This window comes from Syngnathus acus, chromosome 9, assembly GCF_901709675.1.
Source record: "Syngnathus acus chromosome 9, fSynAcu1.2, whole genome shotgun sequence".
NCBI lineage: Eukaryota > Metazoa > Chordata > Actinopteri > Syngnathiformes > Syngnathidae > Syngnathus > Syngnathus acus.
This window is the reverse complement of record NC_051094.1, coordinates 8593122-8620414: the sequence shown is the minus strand read 5'-3', so window position 1 is coordinate 8620414 and position 27293 is coordinate 8593122. Positions and strand designations below refer to the sequence as shown.

The window sequence follows — 27293 nt, the reverse complement described above, 5'->3', positions numbered from 1 at the left end:
TTTGATTTATACATTGTCATTATAAACAATATACATCGACTGCAGTCAGGCGCACAAGAGCAGCGCAGAAATGATGCACTCATAGAAATGTGGGGGTGTAGCCTGTGAGCCAATGGTAATAAGGGAGAGGGAGGCGGGTGGACACTGTGCTGCTGCTGCCGTTGTTGCTGCTCCTGCTGCTGCTGTTGTGTGTTATCAACCGCCTCTGGTTTGTCTTTCCCATTCCACGAAGCGGGACTTCTCCATCCTCCTCTGCCTCCTCCTCGTCCTCTTCCTCCTCCAGCTTGGAATCGGTCATTGACGCCTCGCGGCACCTCGTCGGATCTCCGGCGCCGGGAGGGAGGACGAGCCTCGGATTTGGAGCCATGCGCACGGCAACGTTTCTGCGTGGGTCCGCGCAGTGACAGCCAGCCGCGGGGGATGGAGCGCTTGTCATCACATTCCTGCAGACGCAACCGACGGTGATCGAGCAGGGGAGGCTGCAGTGTGGACACAACACCATCATACAGACGCAGCGTCTTATCCGAGCGAGATTGCTTCTTGTTACCAGAGGTGTCGCCTTGCGTTTCAGCCTCAACAATGGGGTAAGTGATTAGGTTATTATCACAGCTCGCCTCACACTACCCTCTATGGACATGCAAAACACAGCAAAGATGCAAAGCGTTTTATGTTACAGACACAATACTTAAATGCACCTTTTTAATGATTCATATTCGAGTGATGCGCTTGATCATAAAATGCTCTTCAAATGAACGTTGTTCTTAATTAAGTCTGTTAATAAGCCGGACTTAAGGCCCAACGTGGAAAGTTGCATTCATCCCCTAACTTTGAGATTCCTAAGGGATAGTTTGTTCCCAAAGTAAGGCAAAACGGAAGTCCAAAAGTTCCTTCCCCAATTATATTCCATATAAATTCCAGTACATTGTGTCAAGTTACCCAGTGTATTGAGGTCCGAGCTACAAAGCTGAAATAAATATATCACTTCTTGATTTTGATATGAACCGTCTGAGAGGTATTCAAAGGTGTATTACTAAAATGTCCGAACCCCCTGACCTGGCCCGAATGTTAATTTTAACTACTGTCAAATGAGCAATCTTGATGAACACCATTTCATTCAGCTTCAATAAGATCAAATATAGCCCCTCGCCACCCCTTTTTTTAAAACCGTATTTAATTTCATGCCATATTTCTTGTTAAGTGATTCATGGAAGATGGGAAGCTGCACAAGCAAATGTGAAAACTCCTTGGCGAATGAAACAATCCCACCTCGCCATCACACTGTGTGCTCCCAGCCTACAATATAGACAGTTATGTAAGTTTTGAACATGGGCATAAATATGTGATTTTCTTTCCTCCAATGTGTCATCAGACATCTATTTTGCCACGCTCTGTACATCCTGTTCCGGGTCTTTCGATGGAAGTCTTGACAATGCTGAACGCTATTTGTGTGACTGAGAGTGGCATCTTGTCTCCATGGCAGCAGCTGTGACCTTAAATATCTCCTCCAACATGCGCCCACCAGCGCGATGTACCTGCTTGGTGTGCAACAGCGCTCATTTTCATGCCTCCCACCCGCCCATCTTGAGCCCAGTGGTCCCTAACCCCCACCAGGCCTTGCTTTCATTAACAGATGTCTCCCACAGTTTAGTGGGATTAATGACCCACCAGGAGGTTGATAATATGGTGCGAGGCATGATGCAATTCCAGCCAAAAACTCCTGCATTAGTTATAATGCACAGAAGGCTTCTCCGGAGCGCATTCACACCTCCCACTGTGTGGGCAGCAGCACATCATCCGTCCATCCATCCATCCATCCAACGGTCTCCCACCTAGCGGCAGCTCTTGCCGAGTTCTGCCACGCTGGTGACTAAGGTACTCTTATGCAACCGACACAGTGAGTCAATTGATCCACAATGGAACATGTCAAATGCGATTGAGAGCACAGCAGGGCTCCATGTGTTGGTATGTACCTGCACAGATTCTTCGAGGATGTCTGAAAGTGTAGTTCTGGCACCTAATTACAATCGTCTTTTACATTTCAAACTCCTGGTTCAAGTCTATGCCTATTACACTTTCTAGTTGGACTGATAACGTCAATGCTTTCATGTAAACCAATGGAAAGAAAAATGTTTGTTGTCATGGCAACATGTAAGTATTGATGTTTGCCCTACTGTATCAGCTAAACTCCTACCATCAATCCAATTTTTTTTAAACAGTTCTTGTCCTCATTAGACTAGCAGGATTGGACTAGTCCGCAGCCAATCACAGGGCATCAAGGGACAACCAATCACTCACAATCAGATTCATTTAATGCAAGCCTTTTAAAAAAGAAAGACAATCTCTTGAGTGCTAGCCAATTTAGAGCATTTTGACTGATCTTTCTAGCTCACAGAATATTAAATGAAAGATTAGACTCTCTTATTCCATCACACAAGAAATGTTTGTTTCTACCTCATTCGTTTTTTAGTAAACAGCAGTTAAACATAAATTGGTTTTACCCAAATCACTGATTTTGGACCAAAAAAAATCCCCAGGAAAAACAAACTTTTTGTGAAACAATTTTGTTATTATATTTTTTGCAGTAAATAAATAAATAAATATACATAAATAAAATTAATTGATTAATTAAATAAATTGGCAACATTTGTACAAAATTATTAGCCTGACTGTTTAACCCCAGGCACTTTATTCCCATTAGAACACTTTGTACTTTTTATTTTTTTTTGGTTTTGCTTCTACTTTTATTATTGCTGCAATGTTCATTTAACAACAACTTCATACAAATGTACGTGACCAAATACATACATTAGGGAGAATGCTCATAAAAACAGGAGTTTTATATTTTATTCCTAAAAACTACATTTGATATTATTGTAAAAATACTTCACTTCAATTTGAACAAATGCAAATTGTACTTACCGTACATGACTGACTTCTAGATTAAATGAAAATATGTTGTAGCAAAAAGTTAATTACAACGTGTGTTGGGCAGTGATTCTTTTGCATAACACTAGAGTGAGCCCTACCTGCCACTAGTGGTACTACAAGTACCACACTTTGAGGATCACTACTGTAACAACTGCTGGCACTGTCACAACACTGAGCTGTTGCCAGTTTGGAGCTACAGCCAGAAGAATTAGCACCAGTTCTTCGATTTCTACTTTTTAATTGCAAAAGCATGCAAAAGGCACTGACTACTACAATGCGGAGTCTCCGTCATGTACCTTAAAGAGGCACTATAGCCTACGTGATCACTGACTGATAGTATGTCCTGCTTTCCACAAGAATGACTAAGCTGGGCCATTCTTCTCTTTTCCCAATTTTTTGAAGTGTAGTGTGATTTTTCTTACCTGTCCCTCGTCACCCTTGGTTCAATACCAAGCTTCTTTCTGCTTGCTTTTATGACACGTTGGGGAATGTGGACAACAATTAGAGATGTCTATCAACTTTCAATAGGAAAATACTATCAATTCTTGCCCCCCCCCATGTTATCAGGAGTGTGTACTGTAGGGGAAAGTTACAAACGGGGTCATCTAAGGCACGTTCAGTAAATAGAGCAGCTTGAAGCGCACTCATTAATAAGCACTCAGCCTAATGTGAGCTCAACTCTCTTTCAAGCGCTTCTCTGTGGAATTAAAAAAAATTCTCAAGAAGAAAAGCCTCTTGGGTACTGCGTGGGGGTCAAGGTGTCTAAGGAAAGTGAGCCCTCCTGGGATGGACAACTATTATGCAATGTTTGTTTTTCCTGCACAAAACAGAGGCAGCTGCATAGTTAAAGGGGCACAGACCGAAGTAGAAAATAACATGCAGCCTTTTTGCATGATGAAGTGACACAAGTGAAAGCAGCTTGAAGTTGTTCACATCTGTGCAACAAGCCCCTGCGGTGCATCGTATAGACAACACTTGTCACTCCTGCTCAAACTGAAGAAGTGTGTGTGCATGTGTGCGCGTGTCTTTCTGTCATGCCTCACAGGCGACTGACTCCCAACCAGACAACAGACGTACTTCATCTGTTGGAGGTGTGAATCATTTGGAAAAAAATATTCCAAATGTGATTCTTTTTCCTCAGTATTGCGATTTTCATATCATATACGATTCTTCCCATGTATTTTTGAAAGGGAAGTCAACCTCCCCAAAATTCTTTACTCTATGTTCCAGTCTTAAAAATAGTATTCTGGATAATACTGATTTTGTGGAATATGAATTTAACACCAAAATGCACCTATTTTTACTCATTTGACTGGTGACCATCATCTGAGCCGTGATTGGTTATTACTTGAGCCATGAGCAATTGTGATGTCATAATCAGTCATCAGCAAGTGGCAAGATGGCAGCCACCTAAGATGCTTAAAAACAGGTGAATTTGTATTCCACAAAAGCAATATGAATCAGAATTATGTGTTTACTCTAATGAAAGCAAACACAACATATTATTCTAAAGAAAAATTTGGGGTTGACATCCCTTTTAATAAATTATGAGAGCAAACGGGGTCAGTTATGATTGCAACAGACCTCCAGGAAATAACTACGATGTAATTTAGCTGCTGATTAAAATGAATGAAAAACTGTTTCAAGGACACGTGAAGGAAAAAAAACATATGAATGTAGAAGTAGGTCGGCCCTTTTTTTCTCCCGCCAACCGGTGGGTGTCACATATTGTAACAAAACGCTCGGGCATTCACGTGAGAATCAAAGCGCAGGAATGTTGTGGTGTTTGATGCGCGCCCAAGTGAGCGACAAGCCAAATTAGCCGCAGCAGCTTTGTCGAATTATGCAATGCGATAGGACGCCAGTTGCCAAGCAGCTATTGCACAGATCACACAGACAGGCCGTGCTTGTGTGATGTGTGCACAGTTGCAATGACTCACAGTTCCGCCACTTGCACTGCTGTCCATGATTATGATAATTTGCACTCCACAAGCAGCTTTTTGGAGGAGCAGTAATCAGCCCAAATTCACTCTCGCACTTCCTATGCGCTCCCCGTTCCCCCATCAGGCTCCTCCCGACCAACTTCCCCCTGTTTCTGTGTTGTTCTGTCTTATCCAGTCTGGGCTCATCACACACAGGAGGGGTACTGCTGATGAATTTTAATATTCATTTATACACCAAGCCTTTGATGTCCCTCATCACCCCCTCAGTGCAGTGTAAGCACTTCTCTATCTCCCGCTCTGCCAGCACTGCCAGCTCAGAATGTCTCCCCCCTGCACCCTGTGCTTTGACTGGGTGTGTGCGTGCATGAGTGAGTGTGTACTGAATGTAGATTGTACCCGAAAAGCCGACTCAATGCTGTCAAGGATGAGGGCAATGTCAATGGTTAAAAAAAGCAATGAAGCAATGGAGACAGATGGATGAATGGAGAATCCAAAGACTTGAGTGTCCTCCACTGGCAGGGGTCAATCCAGACTCTTCTTTGGGTGTCATACAAAGGTCAATAAGGAATTAAGTCAAATCAGATGAACCCATCATGGAGCTTTATATCACGCGTATAAGCTACACTGATATAAATCCAACAACAATATTTTACAAAGAGAATGTGGTCCGTCGTGAAAGAAAACAGAATTTAGACCGGATAAAAGCAGGTCTAAGTTGTGGCGCAGGCGTAACACGATTTTGGTGGATTTGGTCAAGGCATGCAGGCGGCCAGATTCTGAGCTCCACCGACATGTGGTGAATGTCATCGTGTTTCATTGATAAATATGAGAACAGCCTGCGTCAATCCCTCTGAATTATTGTATCAATCAATTCATTGAACTAATTATCATCTTATACTTTTACTCACAGACAACCTCCACCCCCCTGTAAAGACTTTCTATAAAGTTTTGCACAAAATAAAAGTAGTTCCAAATATATTTTGCCATAATAGAAGAGTTGGACAAAAAATGTATTCAGCCTTTAGATGAATTAACCAAACTATTTGGATTCTTTGACAGGTGCACTTGTTCCTTTGAGAGTGTTCCACAGGGTCTGTTTCTATATACACACATGCAGGAAAGTTAGTCCATGTGGAAAGTGGTGCCCAGCGGGGTGTGTCTTTGGCAGCAAAGCGTGGCCTACTGTCTATATTTAGCCCTAAACGCTTTCTTTTCTCGCCTGTGTGACCCTCGCTCGTTGCTGCAGACATTCCCATATCGGCGCATAGAGAGACGCCACTGACTGCAAAAGAGGGCAAAGACTGCATGACTGCAGTTGGCTGGCAATGATGATGACACAATTACTCTCTATTTAATACGCGCGTTTATAGTCAAGAATACACCTGCGCATACTGGACGATGCACATTCATAGTCGCTTTGGTTTGGACTTTATTTTTTGGTAACGATGGGGGATGGCGAGCTCGTTTTTCAGTTGCCCGGGAGGTCCGGCTCTCCGGCGGACAACAGGAGTTTCAGCGGCGGCGTTGGCTTCGGAGAGACTTTGGTACTGCGGCACAAAGAAGTTCATAACTTTTTTTTCGTCCCCTTCAGGGAGCAGCCCATTTACAGCACGCGGGCCCACGTCTTCCAAATTGACCCCAACACCAAGAAGAACTGGCTGCCCACCAGCAAGCATGCCGTCACCGTGTCCTACTTTTACGACAGTACTCGCAATGTCTACCGCATCATCAGCCTGGATGGTACCAAGGTGAGCTTAAGTCCTTTCCTGCAGCCTTTGCATTATGCACTTTCTTCAACTCCTGCTCACTGGCTTGGTTTTATCAAGGTGTCCTGCTTTCACACAACTTTGCAAGAGGTGCTTCTGCTCAGCACTGTGAAAGCATTGCACACTGTCATAGGACTTGTAGCTCATGTTTCAATGTGTGTGCTGAGACTATGCATATAAATACTATTTGCACATGTGCTGTATCTGCAAGTCTGTCTAATGTACAGCCTTAATCTGACAGACGACAGAGTTTTCTTCAAAAGCCTGCCAAATTTGAATGATTAAAAAAATCACCAATTATATTGAATGTGGCTTCAAAATCTTCCAAATGGATGTTACTATGTTATCTTTAATTGGTCTTGTGATAAGTGGGATTTGAAGATAGTAAGTAGTTTCCCCCCCACACACAAAAAAACCCCTGAGACTAGATTTCCACAATTCAGTACTACGTAGATCCCAGTATTTTTCCGTTTTCAGGAATTATCTTCAAATACATATATTGTCTCTGAATTCCCTCGACATTGTCTTTAATCGCAATTGCGCAATATGCATCAAGATATTCAGATAATTGTTATAATTCATTCATGATCAAGTCGAGGGTTGCGAATAAGAGTCGAGATGGTAAATAAGAAAAGCCACGGTGAACATGCTGTAATGATAATAATGTAACTTTAACATTTCCTCCAGCACCTCACATCACATTAACACGAGCAAATTAATTGATTATGTAGCACTCATGCATGCCGAACATAACCCTTGCCATACTCTTATTGATGTCAGTTAATCAGAATGTTCCACAGCATCACCACTGATCGATTAGCTGTTAATTAGCTCTGCTTTAGAGATGTTGGATTACAGTATGGAAGACTTAAAAGATTTTTTTGTCGCTGCCAACAATTCTCATTAACTGACCAAAGTGTGCTGAGTAAAGTCTCTACATAATTCATGACCTTTTAACACTGTCTCGAGCGCTCTGCTACGTCTGGAGATATTTATGAGGAATCACTTTCCATTGCTTGAGTCTGTTATAACTAGAATTTATGGGAAAAAAAACTGTGTTGTTTCAAGATTAGTTGGTCTGGAAAGTTGATTGATTTGTTGATGGTAAAATGAGGGGTTCACTGTCCACTTATCAGCTATAATATTGAACAATTGAATTGCGCTTATACTAGAGGTGTTTCTAGTATTTTGTCCTCACGAAGCTTCATTTTGTTGCCCCGGTATTAGAAACATTCCTTGAGATTTTTTTTTTGGACTGATATGTAATCCAGTAAATGCATTGCAGCTATTGCAAGCTTATTTTTGTTACCAAATACATTTTGAATAAATTAATAAATAAATTGTAAATGAAATATATTAAAATAAAATATAACAAATAAAAAAAGGCATTTCCATTGACATTTTGATTCCTAAACTTGAGTTAACCCAACTAACCCGAACCCAAAATAGTCCCTTTCTCTGCATCTCCATTTGACCTGCACATGCACTCAGATACATTAAACACACTGTAGTAAGTTCATTTAAAATGTATTAAGTGGGTCTCCTCTGCGCCGCAGGCAATAATTAACAGCACCATCAGTCCCAACATGACGTTCACAAAGACCTCACAGAAGTTTGGCCAGTGGGCGGACAGTCGCGCTAACACTGTCTACGGCCTGGGATTCTCCACTGAACATCATCTGTCCAAGGTAACACCGACCCCCCCCTTTCTCTAGCATGATTAAGCTGTGGCACAACAGAACCAGAACAAACTCAAAAGTATGGCCGCATCGAATGTGTCAGGCAAGCCAAGCAAAGATAAAGATGCTTATAACCAAAGCTGATATAGCGTGTATTTCCTGTTTCACATTTTATCTTGGATATTAATATCAGGTACGACGCTGGGCCTCTCCCCCTTCCCTCAATAGCTGCTCTTAATAATACCCATAAATCCCTTCACCTTTTTCCTTTAAGTTATTTATATCCAATGGTTCACTCGTAAATGTGAGTGCATGATTTTATACACGCTGATGTGATTTGGTCAGCTGCCAGGCCCTCAATTTTAATGTAAGGTAGACATTTAGTACAGGATAGTATTTACGCTCGGCTTTCTTCCGCTGTAAAGCAGTAATTGATAATTCTCCATGTATCTGACAAGTCTATTATTTTCAAATACAATAATTGTGTCGTGTGAGTAACCCTTACACCAGACATACGCCGCGATCTCAATAAAATAGGGAATAAAGCCGTTTATATTAGCAATAAATTACTACTTTTATGTTCATGGGGCCGTTATTAGTAAGCAGCCTTCAAACACTAATCATGGCCTTCAACATTTTTCTACTCGTGGATGTGACTTTTACACACTAATTGACTTTTATTACCCTCCCAAAATTCTTCAAAAAAATACTCATAAAGATTCATTATATGTTCCCTACATCTTGTGGTATGGCACATCCAATGTCTTCACGTCGCACACTGACATCTATTGGATTTGCTTTGATGAGACGGGAGCTATCCTATTGCACCAAAGTGGAATGCTATTGAGTTACCGGCTGCCTATCTACAAATGGCAGACCTGAGAGTGACTCAAGTTTCCAACTAGACACTCCTCCACTCAACTGTAGACTTGAATTTAAAGGAACATTTGAAATATCGTAATGTTGCACGTCACAGTGACTAATGTTTGCGTGTGTGTGCATGTGTGTGCAGTTTGCAGAGAAGTTTGCAGAGTATAAAGAAGCAGCGCGGCTTGCTAAAGAGAAAAGCCAAGAGAAGATGGAAATGGCCACCTCGCCATCTCAGGTATGTCAAGTCAGAACCAAAAAGCATCCCCAACCTTTATATTCAAATAAAAAAACTGTTAGAGAAAACAGATGGATCAATAACAACATCTAAGTTTATTATACTGCTATATAAAAATATGAAAGCGTTTTCTTTTATTCGTACTATGCGTATATTTATATTTAAACTATAACTAATTTATGTGATTCAAAATCATTTATTTTTATTTTTTTTATGAAGAATTACATCTATATTTTTTAAATGATAACATAAATTTAACAATGGTTTTACCATGATGTTATTTTGCAGGAGTGAGAGCAAGGTGTTTAGGTACATCAAAGTTGGCAAAATATCTAAAATGCACTTTATATGATGCAGTCCACAATGATAAACATGAATTCAAATCATCTCCGATCATTTGCATTATTATATTTCTAAAAGAACAATATCGGACACCGCTATTGTATTCGGTCTCGTTTTTAGATTGTTTAGGCGTACCTAATATTTTGGCCAGAGCATACCAGTAGTAAGATGCTGTTGCGTATTAGCATGCAAAAATGTTTCTCCTTCTCCCATTTTTGCTGAGGTTTAAAGCAAATGAAAGAAGGCCGCTTTGATTGGCAATGAATGAAGTCAACTGTGACCACAGAGGCACAGTCCTCCCCTCCTGCAAATCCGCCTGCCTGCGGACATCGTCAAGAATTACACCGCTAATGAAAACAGAACCCTAAATATTGTCCTACGAGGAATATATTATTTGATTTGAAATGGAATTGTTCCTCAAACACGCAAATTAAGTTCATTGAAGACTGACAGTCCACAGTCATAAATGTGTTTCTATATACGCCCCGGGAATGACTGGCGACCAGTCCTGGATGTTCCCAAAGTCAGCTGGGATAGGCTCCAGCTCACAATCCCGCAATTCTGAACGGAAGAAGCGGTAAAAAACGGAAGGCTGGCCGAGCGGCTCCTCTGCCTTCTAATGAAGTGTTTAGCATTCATTTTGATGTTACTCAAGATGGTTGCCTCCCTTTTACCTTGCTTCCCTAACCCTTTTGTCCCATGGGAGTGTTTGCCTCTTAACTCTGTATAATGGGCAACTTTATATTCATGAACTGAAATAAACAAAGCTCTTCTGGATGACAAGTCGTCTGCATGTGAGGCTTTTCTATGGAATGTTACATAATAGAAGTTTGTGGGAGGAAATGAGTGTATTTTAAAGGAGACATATGTGCTGTCGTTTAAATATTGTTAACAGGCCTTTACGGAACTTTGTTACGAAAGCTAGCATCATCGGGCCGCCATCACAAACGAGAGGAAATCTCCCTCTATTCAAAGTTTGCATTTTCATAACGAAGCCTCCCTTTTGGAAGGAATTGTTCCTTTAAAAAAAGAGGACAGGGAAACTAAAGCAGAGCGCGACATGCTTCTCCCATTAAGCCGAATCCCAATCGGACTTGACCACTTTGAATGAGAAACGGGAAGTGTAACAAGAGACATAATCTGTCCCTTATCTCTGACTTCCTTCTCGTCCATTAGGAATTTATACAAACCGGGCCGTTGTGTTTGTGCACTGTGCACCCAGCCCTAAATCCTAATAGCTTTGTTTCATGTATGTGGAACATTGAAATGATTTGTCTCGGCTTGTATGGGACATAAAGATAAGCTGCACTCGTTCAATTTACTCAGCGAGCTATTTAACAACCTATCAGCACGTGCGAGTGCTCATAAAGAGTTCATCAGTGTTGGAAGCGGCCGAGCAAGCGCATACAAACACACCTCCATCATTTCCCCAGTGAACTATTTATGTATATGGGAAAGATGATTCATTTATGAGGTTCTCTGCTTGCTATAATAAAAGACCCTGGAGATTGACTTTGTCGTTCTAGATTTTTCTGTTGTTGCGCAAAGCCTTGATGAAATGTAGCCATGAATTGTGTATGCGCGCACTTTCAAAAATATTGCGACAGTGAGTTGAACAGTGAGGCATTTTTTTTTAGGCTGAACATATTTGGGTTAGACTTCAAAAGCAGCTTTGCTTACCTTTTGGGTTTGCCGTGATTCACACAGTGTAATCAAACTGCGGCTGATCAAAAAGTCACATTTTTGCAGAGTGATGAGAAAAATGACCTAAGCTGCAAATTTTTCTTTCACCCGAAGGAGTCTCCAGCTGGGGATTTTTCGTCACCTTTGACCCCTGTGACTCCACCCATGGAAAATATCAACGGCACAGATGAAATCTGTGACACGACCCCCAACTCAGACTCCAGACCAGAACCGTCACAAAACGCACTGGCCTTCGCTCATAGGTACGTCGCCCACGCTGGCGTCCGCCATGTCGCACCCGCCTCAGGTGCCCTACTTCCTGTCTTGTCACTTTGAAGCACACAGTTAGCACCTTGCTCTTTTTTTTTTTTTTTGCTTGTGTGAGCCAATATTTTTTTTATTTTAGTGGCTGTTGCCATGTCAGCATGGTGAGGTGTTCTCCCACTATTCATCACTGCTTTCTCATGTCTCTCCTCTCTAGGGAGCAGTTTAAGACTTGTCGGGTCTGCTCTTTCTGATAGGGCTGTCATGACATGGCTGACTACTGCTGTTTACAATACGCCAAAAAAAAGTAAAAAAAAAAAAAAAGATCAGGCTCAAAGCTTATAAATATGCATGCCATGACTTGGACATGGTGATATTTTGGTGCAGTGATTGTGTACTATTGGACCAATTGGTTCTCAGGAATAGTTTTATGGGGCCATTTTAAACATGCTTGTTGATCAAATTAGTATGCTAGCCAACTTTATGCTTTCTTTTTACATGTAACTGCAATCTAATAATGTGTGTATCTGACAGTGCATGCTACTGTATTATTGCTCTTCTTAGCAGTGGATTATGTTCCTTATCTGATCCATATGCACTGTTGTGAGATCAGATCTCGAATATTTGATGGAGGTGCAGCACATGGGCAGTTTTTCCAATTTATGCCCAAAAAGGTGTCAATGACTTGTTCTATAAGACTTACACAATGTGTGGAGTGGGCGGTGGAAAAAGACGAAATGAAAAAAAGAGTGTACAAAGGCTCTGCTCTCTCTCTCTCTCGCTCTCTTGCTCTCGCTCTCTCTCGTGCTCTCTCTCTCTCTTTTCAAAATTGAGCTGCTATGTTCCGAGGAATGTATCATTTACTGTCACGTCTCTGTAATCTTGTACCAATCATTTCAATTTTCCTCAATCGTCTGAATTAAAGACATCAATCAAGGAATGTATTATCATTCATTAGTTCCAAATGAAAGTCCATGTTGGAGGCCTTTGGTGGGAATTTAATCATATGTTTCCAAATGGGTTTAAAATCTTAAGCATGAATGCTTTGGAATTCCCAATGTTCCATCATGAATTCTTGATGGCTCAGGAGAAGCTGTGTGCAGTGAGAGCAGCTTGTAGCGAGGTGTGTGTGTGTCTCTTAATGCTGTGTGCGTGGGAGACAGGCTCCACTCGGGAACTTGCCACTGCAAGCTTGGACATAACAAGCAAACCTCTGTCTTTTCTCATTTTAGAGGTATATGCAAAGAGGATGGCTGCAGCATTCCATCCTTGTTTTGCCATTATTATGCGCTGCCCTGAAAAAAAGTCTGTTGGATTTACATTGAAAAAAGTATGGACGTTGTTTGCATGCATTACTGTCATGTTTCAACAACATGAATATGATTTTATTTTGTGCAATGGTGAAACTTGATTTTATTGTGTGCAACCAATTTTCATATTTATTTTTTTCCCATGTAAATCCCACACACTTTTTTCCCAATGTGTCAGGAGCATTTTGAATAAATTATTCGTGGTCCAATACCACTTGAATGTGTGATATGCTTTAATGTAAATGGCCGGGGACACACAAATCCTTTTTGATCCATTTTCGAATTATTATCTAGTTACGAATAGAATTAATAATGAATTGGTCGAAATGTTTGTTGAATTGGTTCATTTTGAGAGACGGAAAACTTTAAAAAGTTGTTAAATATTAAAGGAAAAAAAAAATTTCATTATACCCTTTGAAAATAAGTATTTTTTAAAGATGTTGGTGATTTGTGGCATCATTTTGAGCTTTGCAATCAATTATTAATTTTGAACTTTGGATAGTAGATTAACTGTAAGCAAATAATGTGCGTTGACGTCATGTTTCTTGCTAAGTACAAATTTTCAAGCTGTCTTTACTTTTAGTAGTGTTGAGATATTGCAAGATAATGCAGATATTATGTTCCCAAACCCCCTTTTAAAAATAAATAGAAAAATAATTGAACATTTTTTTCCTGGCTTCTCATTTTAAAACTAGCAATCAACAAGTAAGAATTAATTCGATTTTGTTTTCCATTAAAATAATTGTGAACCAACACAGCCACGATTATATTGTAAGACCATTTTATTAGAACACAATTTGTAATTCACTCACTACTTTGTGTTAAATATAATATACATAGTAGTTGCCTGCTGCTATTGCTAATCACATATTATCTGTTAATGAAATGATAGCTAAAGAGACAAATTTCGTAGGTGTACTTTTTTTAACTTTGGTGCGTAAACCGGCACTCACTGGGTGCTTGAGTGTGCTGAGCCCAGATAATTTTGCAAGCGTAGGCCCTCATGTGTGGGTGCCAGAAGCAGAGGCAGCAAGCGGAGGATGACAGACAGCTTTTATACATCGCTTGATGTGTTGGCCTGTGAGGAGTTTTATTTCATTTTTTTTCGGCGGTGGTCTTGAGTGAACGGGGGCGTATGCCAAACGTCACGGCGCCGTGAGCGCCTTCCTCCGCTGCTGCCATGGCAACTGCTTCTTGAAGGTGTTCAGTGAGGGGGAAGAAGTAACCTGACGATGCTGCAACGTCAGCGCACGTGTGATGCAGACAAACCGAGGGAATCACACACGTTTAGTTGATCCTTTGAGGGGTTTTCGATTAACTGGGGAAGAGTCAAGGACAAATCGACAAATTGTTTATTCAGGAGTTATGAGATGGCAGAAGTGGGTACAAACCATTCGAGTCAAAATTCACAACAACCAAAAATTGTGCAGAAGTAACTGCTCACAAAAAGTTTTCAAAGTTTTGTGTACACTTCATCAACTACTTTGAACAAATACTCTGTTACAAACAAATTGAAAATAGTACAACTGAGTTGTCGAGCAATACCAGTAAAACAACTCAGCAAATGCAAAATGTCGTTTAAGATTTCCGAGACATCAGTTAACTTACCGTCCGTGTGACCCACACACAGTCCGCGTTGTCCCGAGCCCTAATTCAGCCTCCGGTCACTCATTGAACGACAATCACCGCCATTTTTCTCCATTTATTGCTCCATTGCTAGCTTTTGCCTTTCCCGTCCGTGTACGTCTTCACTTCTTGACGGCTCTCCTGCTCTCTGAGCGCCCGTGTGGGGTTTATACATTGACGTGCTTTGGTGACAGCGTGTGTGTATGTGTATGTGTGTGTGTGTGTGTCTGTCAGTTCACATGTGTAGGATGGCGTGTCGTCTCCCTCCTATGCGTCACACGCACACACACATTTGCACTCCAAGAAGGGGGCGGCTGTTGTGTAAGAAGTGAAGGCGCCGTAGGAGTGTCGAGTGAATTAGATCAGGGATTTTTCTCCCTGAGTGCACACAGAGTGGCTGCTATTGGAAAAAGTGGAATTCTGTATCTCCATGTATGTGTGTTTGTGATGACAAGGGAGGAGAACAGAAGAGAACCTGAATATTGTTGGGCATGTTAAGGACCGGCCTTTTCAAAGACACCTGACTTTTGTTGACGTTGGTACCCAACAACTAGTTTTTGAAAAGCAGCTAGTGAGCATTATCTAAACATCTGCAGTGATTGTCGCTAGACCAACAGATCAAACGTGATGTGGAGGTAAAGTTTTATTATTTAAATCAAACCTCAACGGCAGGTACATCTTTTTCTCTCTGTCATAACGCTCATTCGCAATTTATTCGCTTTCTCCCTCGGTCACACTTCTCATCTTCTGGTGGATCTGGATTAGATTAGGCCTCGGACAGTCTGGGGCTATAATCTCAGACTGCAGTCGATTGGTGAGACTTGATAGGGAGATGGCTTCTGGTCTTGATGTCGACTGCAATACTAGATGTGTCAGATGGATAGGTGCGTTAAATGTTTATGGCGTACTGATTGAACGGTGGACGGACGAACAGATGATGGCTGGTTAATGGATGGCGAGATGATAAACGGAAGAATGGATGGATATAAAGGTCTTTAGGTTAAGATGTACTATGTATGATTGATGGATGGATGGATGCATTGATGGCTAACGGAGCGGTAGATCTGCGTATGGATGATGAGTGATGATGGCGAGATTGGTCTGTAGGTTGCTAAATGGATGCATGGCGAGCCGGCGGATGGATTAACAAACGACAGCTGGACAATGGAATGAAAGAAAATTGGCAGATAAGTGGATTGATTCAAGGCCGATAGATTACACCCTGTGCAAGCTTTGACTGTGTCATGTTCAATTGTAACTGTCCGGTGTTTTCAAGTCACTATATGATCACCGCGTATGATTGTGTCCCGCAGCCCGGCAATGACAAAACACTGGGAAGCCGAGTTGGAGGCACTAAAGGGGAACAATGCCAAGCTAACAGCGGCTCTGCTGGAGTCTACTGCCAACGTCAAACAGTGGAAACAACAACTGGCTGCCTACCAGGAGGAAGCCGAGAGACTACACAAACGAGTAAGCGGGGGCTTCGTTTCGTGCACCGCGAGGTGACGTGTTCTTTTTGATACCCAAAATACATTTGGTGCAAAATGAAGCGCTCATCATGTAAGGCTTGGAGGGAAAGGTTTTGGCATTCAGATGAAGAGAAGCTAGTTGTGATCATGATCAATGTCATTCAACTCCTTTTAGGTGACAGAGCTCGAATGCCAGAGCAACCAAAGCCCGGCCATCAAATCTCAGAAGACAGAACTCAACCAAACCATCGAGGAACTGGAGGCAACCCTGAGGGACAAAGAAGAGGTGAGTTTGTGTCCAAAACACCACTTGACACTCTTGTTTTACACCATTTGACTCTATGCTGTCATTTTCCAGGAAATGGAAAAACTAAAAGAAGAATTGGAAAACATGAATGACCTCATGGAGCAGAAAGACACTCTCTCCCAGAAACTCGAGGTCAGCCCTCGTCCCTCTGCTGAATTATAGATGGCACCGTCATGTCCCAAATGTGCCTTTTGCTTCTCCCTCAAAAGGAAACGGAGCTCCGCAGTCGGGTGCTGGAGCAGCAGCTGGCGGGGGCCGAGCAGCGGCTGGAGGAGACTCAGGAGGAACAGGAGAACTTCAGGAAGAGCCTGCGAACGCTGCTGGAGCTGCTGGACGGCAAGATCTTTGAGCTGACCGAGCTCAGAGACACCCTGGCCCGACTCATAGAGGAGGCCAGCTAAGAAAAGGAGCTGCCACACGTCTTCATTACAGAGCCATACAACCACCTTCCCCATGATGAAGTTGAGAGCCCTCAAACATCTGATTGCGATCTTCCCCCTTTGTGGCTCAGATAACGAGACTCATCTTTGCCTCATTGAATCTATGTATCATTCCTTCTTTCCATTTTCAGTTTGACACAATCAAAATAATTGCCTGTGTATTTGTTTTAGATAGCTAGAATTTGTCACTAACATTTCTCATACTAACCAGTAGATGGCGATGGTGTGGCGCCAGAAGATATGTTGCTTCTCCATCCAAAATTCCACAACTGTGAATTTTGTACCACTAATTTGATTCCTCTTCACCTGAATCCCACTAATTAATTGTAATTAATGTATAGGCGCCAAGCTCTCGCCACCCATTGGTCAGTATGAGAAATATTGTTAGTAACAATTCTAATTCTAATTCTAATATTCCAAAACCAATACATAGACAATTTTTCAATTTGTGTCTTGTGCTATATTTTACTTGTGTTTTATAAATTAAAATTGATAACCAAGCTGATATTAGACATTGACTCTCTTGCTCCAGAGAACAAACGAGAAACACGACCAATTAATATCAATTTAAACCAAAAAAAAACACCAAACCAATCAGTTAATTGGCTATTAACAATTAATTGGATAATTTTCAATTGAAAAGGGAAAGAACAACTGATATTATTATTATTATTATTATACCCAAATTGGCTGCTTGTTGAAGTGATGGGACTCCAAGCCCCTCTCAGATGCCCACGTGCACACTCCCACTTAACTGTGCCTCAGTGCCATCTGTTGTTTCACTGCGAAAACTACACTACATCATCACAGCTTGTAGCAGCGCCCCCCCTAACCCCCCCTAACCCCCAACCCCACTTCACTCTCCCCTGACAAACGTGGAAAGTCATGTGGAAATAATGGCTCTGAAGACAGTAAAGAAAAAAACGTCGCCAAAGCTGCCAGATCTTTTCAAACATTGTCCTCACGCTACGCTGATTCAAAGTGACTCGACTGTACAGAGAAGCAACTAAGTGTCACAGTTCCGGAGAATTAATGGACGACTTTCCACCAAAACACAAAGGAACATTGCAGATGCACCCAATGTCTGGACGCACAGAGCTGTCACCAAACCGCATTACAATATGTTACACTTCAAAACCTTCCTTGATAGCAGTGGACTTTTTATATGAATTAGAAAAAAAGCAATCATTGACCTTTTACAGCAGATGGACCACATACCAAGACAAAGCCCTTGACCATCCATCCGAAGAGTCCATTAATTTCTATTTTTATCTCCATAAGATCATAAAGATCTTCAATACAATACACACGATGTTTTACTTAACATTTTATCTTAGCTAGGTGTTGTTTTAGTTCTTTGGCATTACCAAATTCCTATTTGCAGTGATTGTCTGCATATATGGATTTCTCCTCATGATTTTCATCCATTTGCATTTTCTTTAAAAATGTTGCTTTGGCACCATCTTGCTGCGTCTTGTTGCCAATGAACTATGTTTAAGTGAGTTGAGGAGTTCCTTGTATTGATTTTTTATCATCTTGTGGCAATTTTAAACTAAAATCAAAGTTTATTGACAGTACTAAATGCAGTGCTACCTGCAGTTGAATTTTTTTTTAAATTGAAGACACCCTTGTGTACATCCATTTTTGAATCATGACTTTTTCCCATCTGCTGTATCTGGCTAGCCATTTGCCCTTCATGTAAAATCCCCACTGCTTAATGGAAGATGGAAACCTTCTATGGGCGTTATCATGCCACACGGAAACGTCAGAAGGCCGTGTGACCTGGTCGGATGGGGCATGAGAGTGTCTCGCATCCAGACTGCTTCCACCATCGCAGGCAACTGAGCCGTCTTCCTGCCAAACTCAGTGTGGCGTGCGTGTGTATGTGAGTGTGGAGCTTCTGACCTTCAGCTTCAAAGTGTGCCTTCCGAGCACACGCCAGCGGACATACCGATTCTTTGTACATAGTAAAATGTGTGTGTTGTGCCTGTTTTGGGGACACGGATGGTCGACACCTGCGCACTCACACTGAGCAATACCAGGCAGGCTCTGTACAACACCTCTCTGTCATTCTATCAGGTACTTTTTCTTCAAGTGGACTGCACACGCATCAATGCAGCTGACCCCCCCCCCCTCCGCCCCCCCCGACCAACAGGAAGTGAATTGCTCTTGACCGCTAACCTGTGTGGCAGCCCTGCTGGTCAAAGCGGTGCATCACGAAGGGCTTCTAGAGTGTTCTATTCACTTCTTGTGTGTGACTTTGCACCCTGAGTAAAACTGGCCACAGCTTTTCCCTCCTATGGGTGAACACAGAACATTTTTTTTTTTTTTTACACTGGATATAATTGTGTTTTAATTAGAGAACCATATACGACAACTTTGTACTCATGTAAATGGATGGAAAGCAAATGCAGTAACGCTGTGCAACGACTTATTGTTGTGTATTAACCCATGGAAAAGTGGTACTGTACAGTACAGGGGACTTTGTAAGCAAAAGATGGCAACCTTTTGTCTATATTGATTCTGAAAATGCATAACAGTGCAATACTCCGATATGTACCGGGTCGATTATTATTATCTTTGGGAAATCTTTGCCTTTGACTTTCAAGGTCTCTCATTTATTTTAAAAACCTCACGCGACTTCAACAGTCCTAAGTCACATTATGAATTGAGCACCTTGTTTTCACTGTGTAACCACAATTTTTAACCACCCCGATATATTTAGATTTGACTTTCACGCGGTAATACTCTATAAATTGCACAGGTTAATACACTGGAATAAGGCCCATGTACCGAAACGTTACTCAAATGTAGACTTTGGAGGTGGAACACCTTAATTATAACATGCTTGATTGCTGACGAATGCCTTTGTACAGCGGTGGATATAAAAAGCTTTTTGTTTTCTTGTTTTGTAATGTATGGTATTTAATGTAGGTAACATTATTGTATTTAGAGGTATGAGAGGACCGGCAATATTTTTGACTATTTAAAGTAATTTTGAACTCATGATATTAAAGACGTACCTCAGGATACTGATGTTTGTGGACTGGTCAGACCTGTTCCAGGATTTAATGCAACTCTGTGGATTAACATGGAATGAGATGTTTTTCAAAACACATCAATCAAACGGAAGAATCTGTTAAAGAGGCATTCGGAATATATTTGCATGGCAAGGGTTTATTTAAATGCAGGACAAGGTTGTTAAAACAAAACCAGACTAAATCATTTTTTTTACTACAGCAGAAAAAGAGGATTTGGGGCAATGTGTCAAAGCATTTAAATGTTCCTGTTTTTGTACAGATATAACATCTCAGATGGGGGATGTGTAATCAGGCAACTCGAGTTGACATCAAATGTTTACATTTGGCCGGAAATGCTGAGAAAGCAAAAGGATAAAGGTGAGGTAATGAAATCTCTACACAACTTTAATAGAGAGACACAAAATGTCATTATTATTATAATTTTTTTAGGCTTGCAATTGTGATTGGCGCATGATCTGTCCATGCCATCTTGCTCTCAGCTGCTTAAGTATCGATAAATCTTAGGGCGGGCAGCGTGGTATTTTTTTCTTCGTCTATATGTGCTCTAAGGAGGCGAAGCGATAAAGAAAATGAATGGCTGGATGATGCTTATGGCTCCAGTTTCAGATTTACTCCAAAGACTTTTCAGCTGCTCCAGCTGAAAACGGATCCCCCATTTTGTGACGCTGTGGGTGTAACAAGAAGGTGTCCCAATACTTTTGTCCATAATATGTAGTAGATCTTTGCACAAGTACATGATGCAAGAGCTGCCACTTCTAAGTCAAATAGTTACATAACAGGGTCAGGAATATTTCTGCACTCATTGGCTGACATCTTAGCGTGTGGGTAGCTTGTGAGTAACTGACTTCCAACTGAGCGTGGCTGCCTACTCAAGTGTGTGTGGGGAAAGCAGCGAGTGAGCACCAGTCACCAGCGAGGGATGGAGGACCTCCCGCTCAGAAATCTCCTCACGCTCTTTGCAAAGCCTTCACACAAGACATTCCGCTCCTTCCGCGTGGCATTAACTCGTGAATTGACGCTCCATATCTCGATCACGTAGCATGCCGCGGTTAAGCAGACGGTCATCCTCGTTGGATGAGGAACATGGGGGTGATGAAGCCAGAAGAGGATGGGAGGGGGAGGGGGGGATGAATCTAGTGTGACATACTAAAGGATTGACTGCAATTTCACATCTGACAAGAAGTGTGCCTCTGCTATGTTTCCAATACGTAAAGTGATATCCACATGCAGTGCCTGCCCATGGCAGGTACGAGAACATTTTAAAGATGGTGATAATTGTAATGTTCCGTGGCAATGGTTGGCCATGTGATCTCATTTGAAATCTCAGAAGGATTTGTATTCATATAATCCATATGACCCCAATTTACAAATCGTGCCCATGAACGTTTTTGTTACCGTGTCGAGACAGAATCTGCGTTTCATTTTTGTACTGATTCGTAAAAGATTTGCGGCTACAAGCCGTGAGTGAATAAGTGTAAATAAATATGGCGTTGTTACAACGTGACAGTACAATAATTGAAAGCAGTGGGGAAAATTAGAATATAAAATGAACAGGGTGACCTATATTTGGTGATTTCGTACGACTCATCCTCACTCTGTGTTGTGCTATTGGGAACATGCTTGCACCATTTTACAGAGTCAAATCATGATCCCGGTAAGATACAGCGGAATAGAATTTGTGACTGTGTGGTGTCTTGAGTCTCAAGTCCTAGCTTTCCCAGTCCGGCCCACCCAGACCATCATCCTCAGAGTCCGACTCCGGCGAGGCCTCCTTTATTCGTCGAAGCGCCTCATAGATGCTCCTGGTCAGAGGGTCCTTGGAGGCGGTGGTCTGCTCCTGGCCTTTCCTTTCTTCAGGGGGGACTTGCCTCAGTTTGACCCCTTTGCGAATCTGAGCTAAAATGTTGTTGGAGTCGTCGTCATTCTGGCCAGCGGGGGGGAGGGCCCTCTGGTCGACCTTCTTCAGGTGGAAACTGCCTCTTTTCAGGGAGGCCAGGACTTCGTCCATGGGGCAGCTCCCTGCGTGGACAGGAAAAGACAGAATGAAATGTATTATTTACATATGCATACTGCAACTGACAAGTGCAAACGGTTGAACAGCAAATACGGTGGCAGTACCTCGTCTGCTGTGGTCGTCGAAGCCAGGAGTCTTCCTCAGCTTTTTGCGGGCGCTCAGCAGCTGGCTGCTGTCAAAGAAGCGAGGATGGAAAGGGCCAAGCGGGGAGTAAGGGCGCTCCCCTGACTGCGCCTCAGCCTTCAGGCTCTCAGAGGGGGACACCTGTTCTCGTATTGGCAGGACGGGCAGAGGAGGGGGTGGAGGCGGAGGTGAGGCCGGAGACGCCAGCAGTGACGACAGGGAGCAAGGAGAGCAGAAGGAATCTGCGGGGCTGGGCACGGGCAAAGGAGGAAGCGAGTGGGCTGCCAGGCCTGTGACAGGCTGGGTGGTGAGCGCCGAGCTGGGGTCCGTCTGCACGCTGATGCTGAGGCGCAACGGCCCTTGTGCGTCGGCAAGGGCGGAACGCTCCTCCCTTCCATCCTCGCCGTCCGTTTGCATAATCCTGCCGCGCTCTCTCCTTCTGCTGTGGGCCGCACGCAAACGCGCCGACTTGAGGATCACCTGACCCGGGTAGCGCTGGACACACAGATATGAAGATCAGCCGGCAAAAGATAGGCAGGATTCCAGCTCCCGGCATACCTGCTTGAAGGTGCGAAGTCTATCAAGAGTCTTCTGTCTCTCTTGACGGACTCTGCTATTTTTTCTCTCATCTTCCTCTTCTTCGTATTTTGGCTGTAAAATTCAGTGTGGAGATATAAAGCTACGCATGTCATGTGTTTAGCTAGGTGGTTAAAAAGTGAAGAAAGGTCTACCAGTAAGATCTGCGGAGATAAGGACTCATTCTGGGTGCTTTGGCGCATCAGCTGTTTCTTAACGTGGTTCGATACGCAGATCTCCTGCAGAAGGACAAGAGGACATTATTAGGGACTGCCTAGAGGAATTCTAAAATGCAAATGTCAATGCACTTGGAATGTGTGTGACACAGGCATACACACCCTCTTGCTCTTCAGATAGGAGCGCTTGGCAGTGATGCGGCCCCTTCGTGCTTCCAGTTGCCGCGCGCTGACCTGAAGCCTCTGCAGTTCTTCCTTCTCAGCAGTGTCCTCCTCTGTTATATCATCAGCGCTTTCAAACGTGTCATAGTACACCACCTCATTCTGGTGCTCTGCAAACGAGTCGAGATTTATACCCCATTTCACAGGAAAGTATTTTTGTTTCATGTTTCAATTTCTCTTTTTATAGAATCAGAATCCGCTTTATTGGCCAAGTTACAAAGTGATGATGCACCAAAGCAGCTGTGTGCATTTTGGAATGAAGACATACTACCTGTCATCTGTCTTCGAATGCTGTCAAGCTGAGCAGTGAGAAGTAGCTCCTCACACTGAAGGATCTCAGCCTGGATGTCATACAGTTGCAGCTGGAGCTCATAGTACCGTGACTCCATGTGGTCCAGTAGGGTCATCGCGTCCTCACCACTACACAGGCTCTGCATCTGATGGGAGGGCCTGTTACTCATGCACTGTTAAATATTATGGACACGTTTGTTCCCTTGCATACCTCCTCTCGAAGGGTGTGCTTCCTCTGCTCCAGGCTTATCTCCCGGGCTCTTTGGAGCTGCAGGGTTTCCTTGGCGACGGAGTAGCGCATTCTCTCCATGCGCTCCATCGCCACTGTCCATGAGGCCTTACCAAACTTGCGCTGGTCCACCTTCATACGATCATATACTCCTGCAAACATAGAAACACGAAAAAAAAATGGGATTGAATACATAAACATTGTGTTGGCTGGATTTAGTCAGATAATGCTCAGAGTGAGACATCTAGTGGTCATTTTGGGTTACTTCAGTTGGTGGTTGAAAACTGCACATAACTCCATCCATCCATCCATCCATCCATCCGTCCATCCGTCCATCCGTCCATCCGTCCATCATCCAACTATCTATCCATCAATCTTGAACACACACACACGCTGACATAACACCTTCTCGGTAGAGTAATAACTTGATCAATCTGAGGGGAAGGGTGGCATTGTAAGGTCAACAATCTGCTTTGTGATCAATTAGCTAACGTTGTTCTCACCTCTCCATGTCAAAACATAGCTGCTGTCTGCACTGCTTCAAAAACACACATTGGTGGTCGAAAACATGCAGGGGTCAGTCAAAGAGCAAGGCTTGCATTCTACGTGTGTGTCTGTGTCATTTTTGCTTTACTTATCGTTCGTTTTGTGAACGTAAAATTTCGTTTCCGTTGGCTTTTGTTTTTCCACAAATATTTTCTTAAAATCCTTTTATTTACCTTTATTAATGAAAATGTTTTTTTCATTTTACTTGTATTTATTTCAGTGTTTTTTCTGAATGATAACCTCACTGCGTGTGCGTGTTATTCTGAGTTGTTCCACTGCTTTAACAACTTGACACTGACTTTAGCAATCATCTTTCATTACCTTTCTGTGCTCTCGCTGTTGTCTCAAAGTATTTTACTGTAAAATCCTGGATAATAAGGACAGCTTCTTGAGCTTTTCTCTGCCAATCAGAGTCCTCCTTCTGGAGAGCGTAAATACGCCTCGGGCCCAGGTAGTCATTCTCCATAGAGATCTAGTGAGAGAGGGTTAAGCTTAGTACATTTTCCATTCAACAATAAACCACTTTGACACTTGAGGTACAGTTTTTTACAAAAGTGATAATACATGTATTTAATAGGATTTAATTGCATGGAGTAAAAACTGTCAATGCTGAAAGATGATGTGACATTCCTCGCAGCACTCTGGACTCTGAATAAGGCCATCCAAGTTCAAGTCTTGGTGGAACCTGAGCATTTTACCACGGATCATTTTCAAGGTTTTTCATACAGTGACTTCATAAATGAAAATGAAATGAACGTGTTGGGTGATCCAATAGCAGCACACAAACCTTGATTTATTCATGTGTCTGAGTCGGCAGGTAATTGGAGATCCACTGAATGCCACTCACTGCCCACTTTTCCATTCAAATACTCTTTAAAAGCGTCACTAGGTACGCCTGCACAATGTAATCACGTTTCCTTTCATAAAAGTAACTGCGCTTAGTTGATTGACCTCGTCAGCGAGGTATTCATCTTAATAGCGGTTGGAGTGGTAAAGTAGGTTAGGGCATTATAATCAATCCATTCATCGCTTTGCCTAGTGCGTCACATTCAAAACATACTCAAGTTGCCAGCTCACCACATGTGGTGGTTAAGCATCGATTGGACGTGAGATGGCTCTATTATGCTTTCGAAAGCATTTGTGAAGTGTAATCGCTTGTCTGGCGGGTTAGTTACCTTGATCTGTTGTCTGCGCAGCATGGCTAGCTCTCTCATGTCTCGAAATGGTTGCAGCAGATACTGGTACAATTGTGTGGAGGCCTCCAGCAAAAATCCATAAGCCTGGTCCTCCTCCTCATAAAGCGCCAACAAGTCAACCATGCTTTCCATGCTTCTGTGTTTGTCCAGAAGCTGCACAAACAAGAGAAGAGAAACATATGTGAGTCGGTCTACTTATTTGAGCTATATCAGTTTTCACTCACACTCCACTGGCTAAAAAGAAAGGATGCTTTGTGGAACTGTAAATACTGACAGCACAATAAAGTGCACTTGGTGCTGAATGTGATCTACTTCTAGGGAATAAGATCAATAGTCACACGTTTTGTTGCCAGACTGAACAGGCTAAATGCAGCTCTGAAATACGTCAACCATCACAGAGGATCGATGTGTGTGTGTGTCTTCTGGTGGCCTCATTTTAGTACTATAATTTGGCCAGAAAACAGATGAATATTGTGAGCTCAGATAGGAGCTGGTTAGCCAGCATATGTGTTAAATTTTTGTTAGTACGGCAATTCAAAGTGACCCTCCATTTGTTTCTTTTATTTTCCTTTATTACAATATGGACTAATTACTAGTGGGAGCAGGTCATATTAAATTAGAACCAAACCTTGTGTTTGCAACTGTTGTGGTATGTTATTATTCTTGTAAAAGAGTGAAAAGAAGCTAACTCACTTCTTGCAGGTGTTTACTTTCACGGAGAAGCGCCTCCTCGTATCCACACTGCCTCAGCTCGCTCAGGCTCTCGTAATACTCGTCCGGGTCATCGTTTTCTGTGAATAGAACCTGCGAGAGGATCTTCCAGCCGCATATATCAAGCGCATGGCCAAGGTAGAGCTGCAACTTGGAACACAGCCCATCCATCTCAGTCTCGGAGACCTCAGCCGGTCCAAACAGCACCGTCCACATCCCGCTTGGTTCTTCCGGAAAGACGGGGAGGCAATCCTCCAGTTCTGAATTGACAGAACACAGTTGCTGATGGACCGCCCGGAGGTCCTGGAAGGAAAAGAGGCCTGCCCAGCTGCAGTCTTCCCGGTTCAGAACATCCTCCAGGTCCAAAGAGTCCACAGGGGGCAACTGCTCCTCTTTCTGTGACTCTGTATCAGAACCGACGTGAGATGACACATAGTTGACCACAGTTTTAATCCTGACAGGGCTTAATTTGGAAACTGGGTGCTTGCTTTTAAGGCCCTTTACCGCAGCCTCCCTGGCTCCTAAGCCAGGGCTCCTGGACACTTTGTCCCCGACGGGACTTCCGGCCCATCTTGTTTTGTCTCCATCCTCAGACGGAGGGTCTCTGCTGCTGGCGCCAAAGCTTCTCCTTTGCGCAGTCCGGTTATGACACGTTATGGCAAATTTGCCTTCCACTTCGTTCCAGGCTACGATAAAGACAAATTTGTTCTTCTCCTTGTCTTCGAACGCATTTGGGCGAACTGCAACCCAGCCCGATTCAAAATTATCCTCCATTGTGAATGACATCCCTGCAAAGTAATGAAACCACACCGCTATGCGCATGAAGGCATCAACGCGGAGTTATAACCATTTACTCAGCTGACGAGCTCGTCCGTCGCTTTGAGAATAGCGCGGTGTCATTTCCATCCACTTGGATGTCAGGCAGCCAGTGTCCGAGCTACATCAATAGCATAGCATTGAAGAAGCATCACACCACGGCAAGTGCGCATCGTCGAACCACCGCGGACCGCATTTCAAGCAATGATCCTCACCCTTCGCATCGTAAACGGATGCAAACATGCTCACCATAAATCTTTGCAACGCAAAGGAAGGATGCAATTTTAAAAAAGAGTCAATCAGTCCCGCAGCAAGCAATCTGTGAGATTAGTGTTGCCTCCGATGCAATAATGTTGACATGTTTACCTACACAGCTGACCACTAGACCACACAGACCGAAAATGATGATGCCTTCAAAGGCAGTGTGAAACGTGCAGAACCGAACAAATGAAAAATGCGTCAAGATAATTTAGCTTTTCATTTAGTTGTA

The 27293-nt window shown here is 42.8% G+C and overlaps 2 protein-coding genes across 4 annotated transcripts; one reads left to right on the top strand and one right to left on the bottom strand.

Moving 5' to 3' along the window:
- Positions 1–174: 174 nt before the first annotated feature.
- Positions 175–19898, top strand: homer1b (homer scaffold protein 1b). 3 transcript variants are annotated; one of them, XM_037259954.1, is made up of 9 exons: positions 175–584; positions 6463–6619; positions 8194–8325; positions 9329–9421; positions 11561–11709; positions 15960–16116; positions 16291–16401; positions 16474–16554; positions 16632–19894. In XM_037259954.1, exons 1-9 carry the CDS (start codon positions 580–582, stop codon positions 16821–16823), a joined length of 1077 nt encoding a protein of 358 aa, XP_037115849.1. In that variant the 5' UTR covers positions 175–579; the 3' UTR covers positions 16824–19894. The 3 variants fall into 3 exon arrangements, with proteins under 3 accessions (XP_037115849.1, XP_037115850.1, XP_037115848.1); XM_037259953.1 differs by lacking the exon at positions 175–584 and having other exon boundaries at positions 6089–6619; positions 16632–19898; XM_037259955.1 differs by lacking the exons at positions 175–584; positions 15960–16116; positions 16291–16401; positions 16474–16554; positions 16632–19894 and adding an exon at positions 11928–12650 and having other exon boundaries at positions 6084–6619.
- Positions 19899–20019: 121 nt separating this feature from the next.
- Positions 20020–27222, bottom strand: LOC119127782 (junction-mediating and -regulatory protein-like). The gene is made up of 10 exons (XM_037259925.1): positions 25970–27222; positions 25256–25429; positions 24402–24552; positions 23517–23686; positions 23286–23451; positions 22955–23124; positions 22772–22855; positions 22599–22691; positions 22022–22535; positions 20020–21922 (listed from the first exon to the last, which is right to left on the bottom strand). Exons 1-10 carry the CDS (start codon positions 26807–26809, stop codon positions 21612–21614), a joined length of 2673 nt encoding a protein of 890 aa, XP_037115820.1. The 5' UTR covers positions 26810–27222; the 3' UTR covers positions 20020–21611.
- Between the last annotated feature and the right edge of the window lie 71 nt (positions 27223–27293).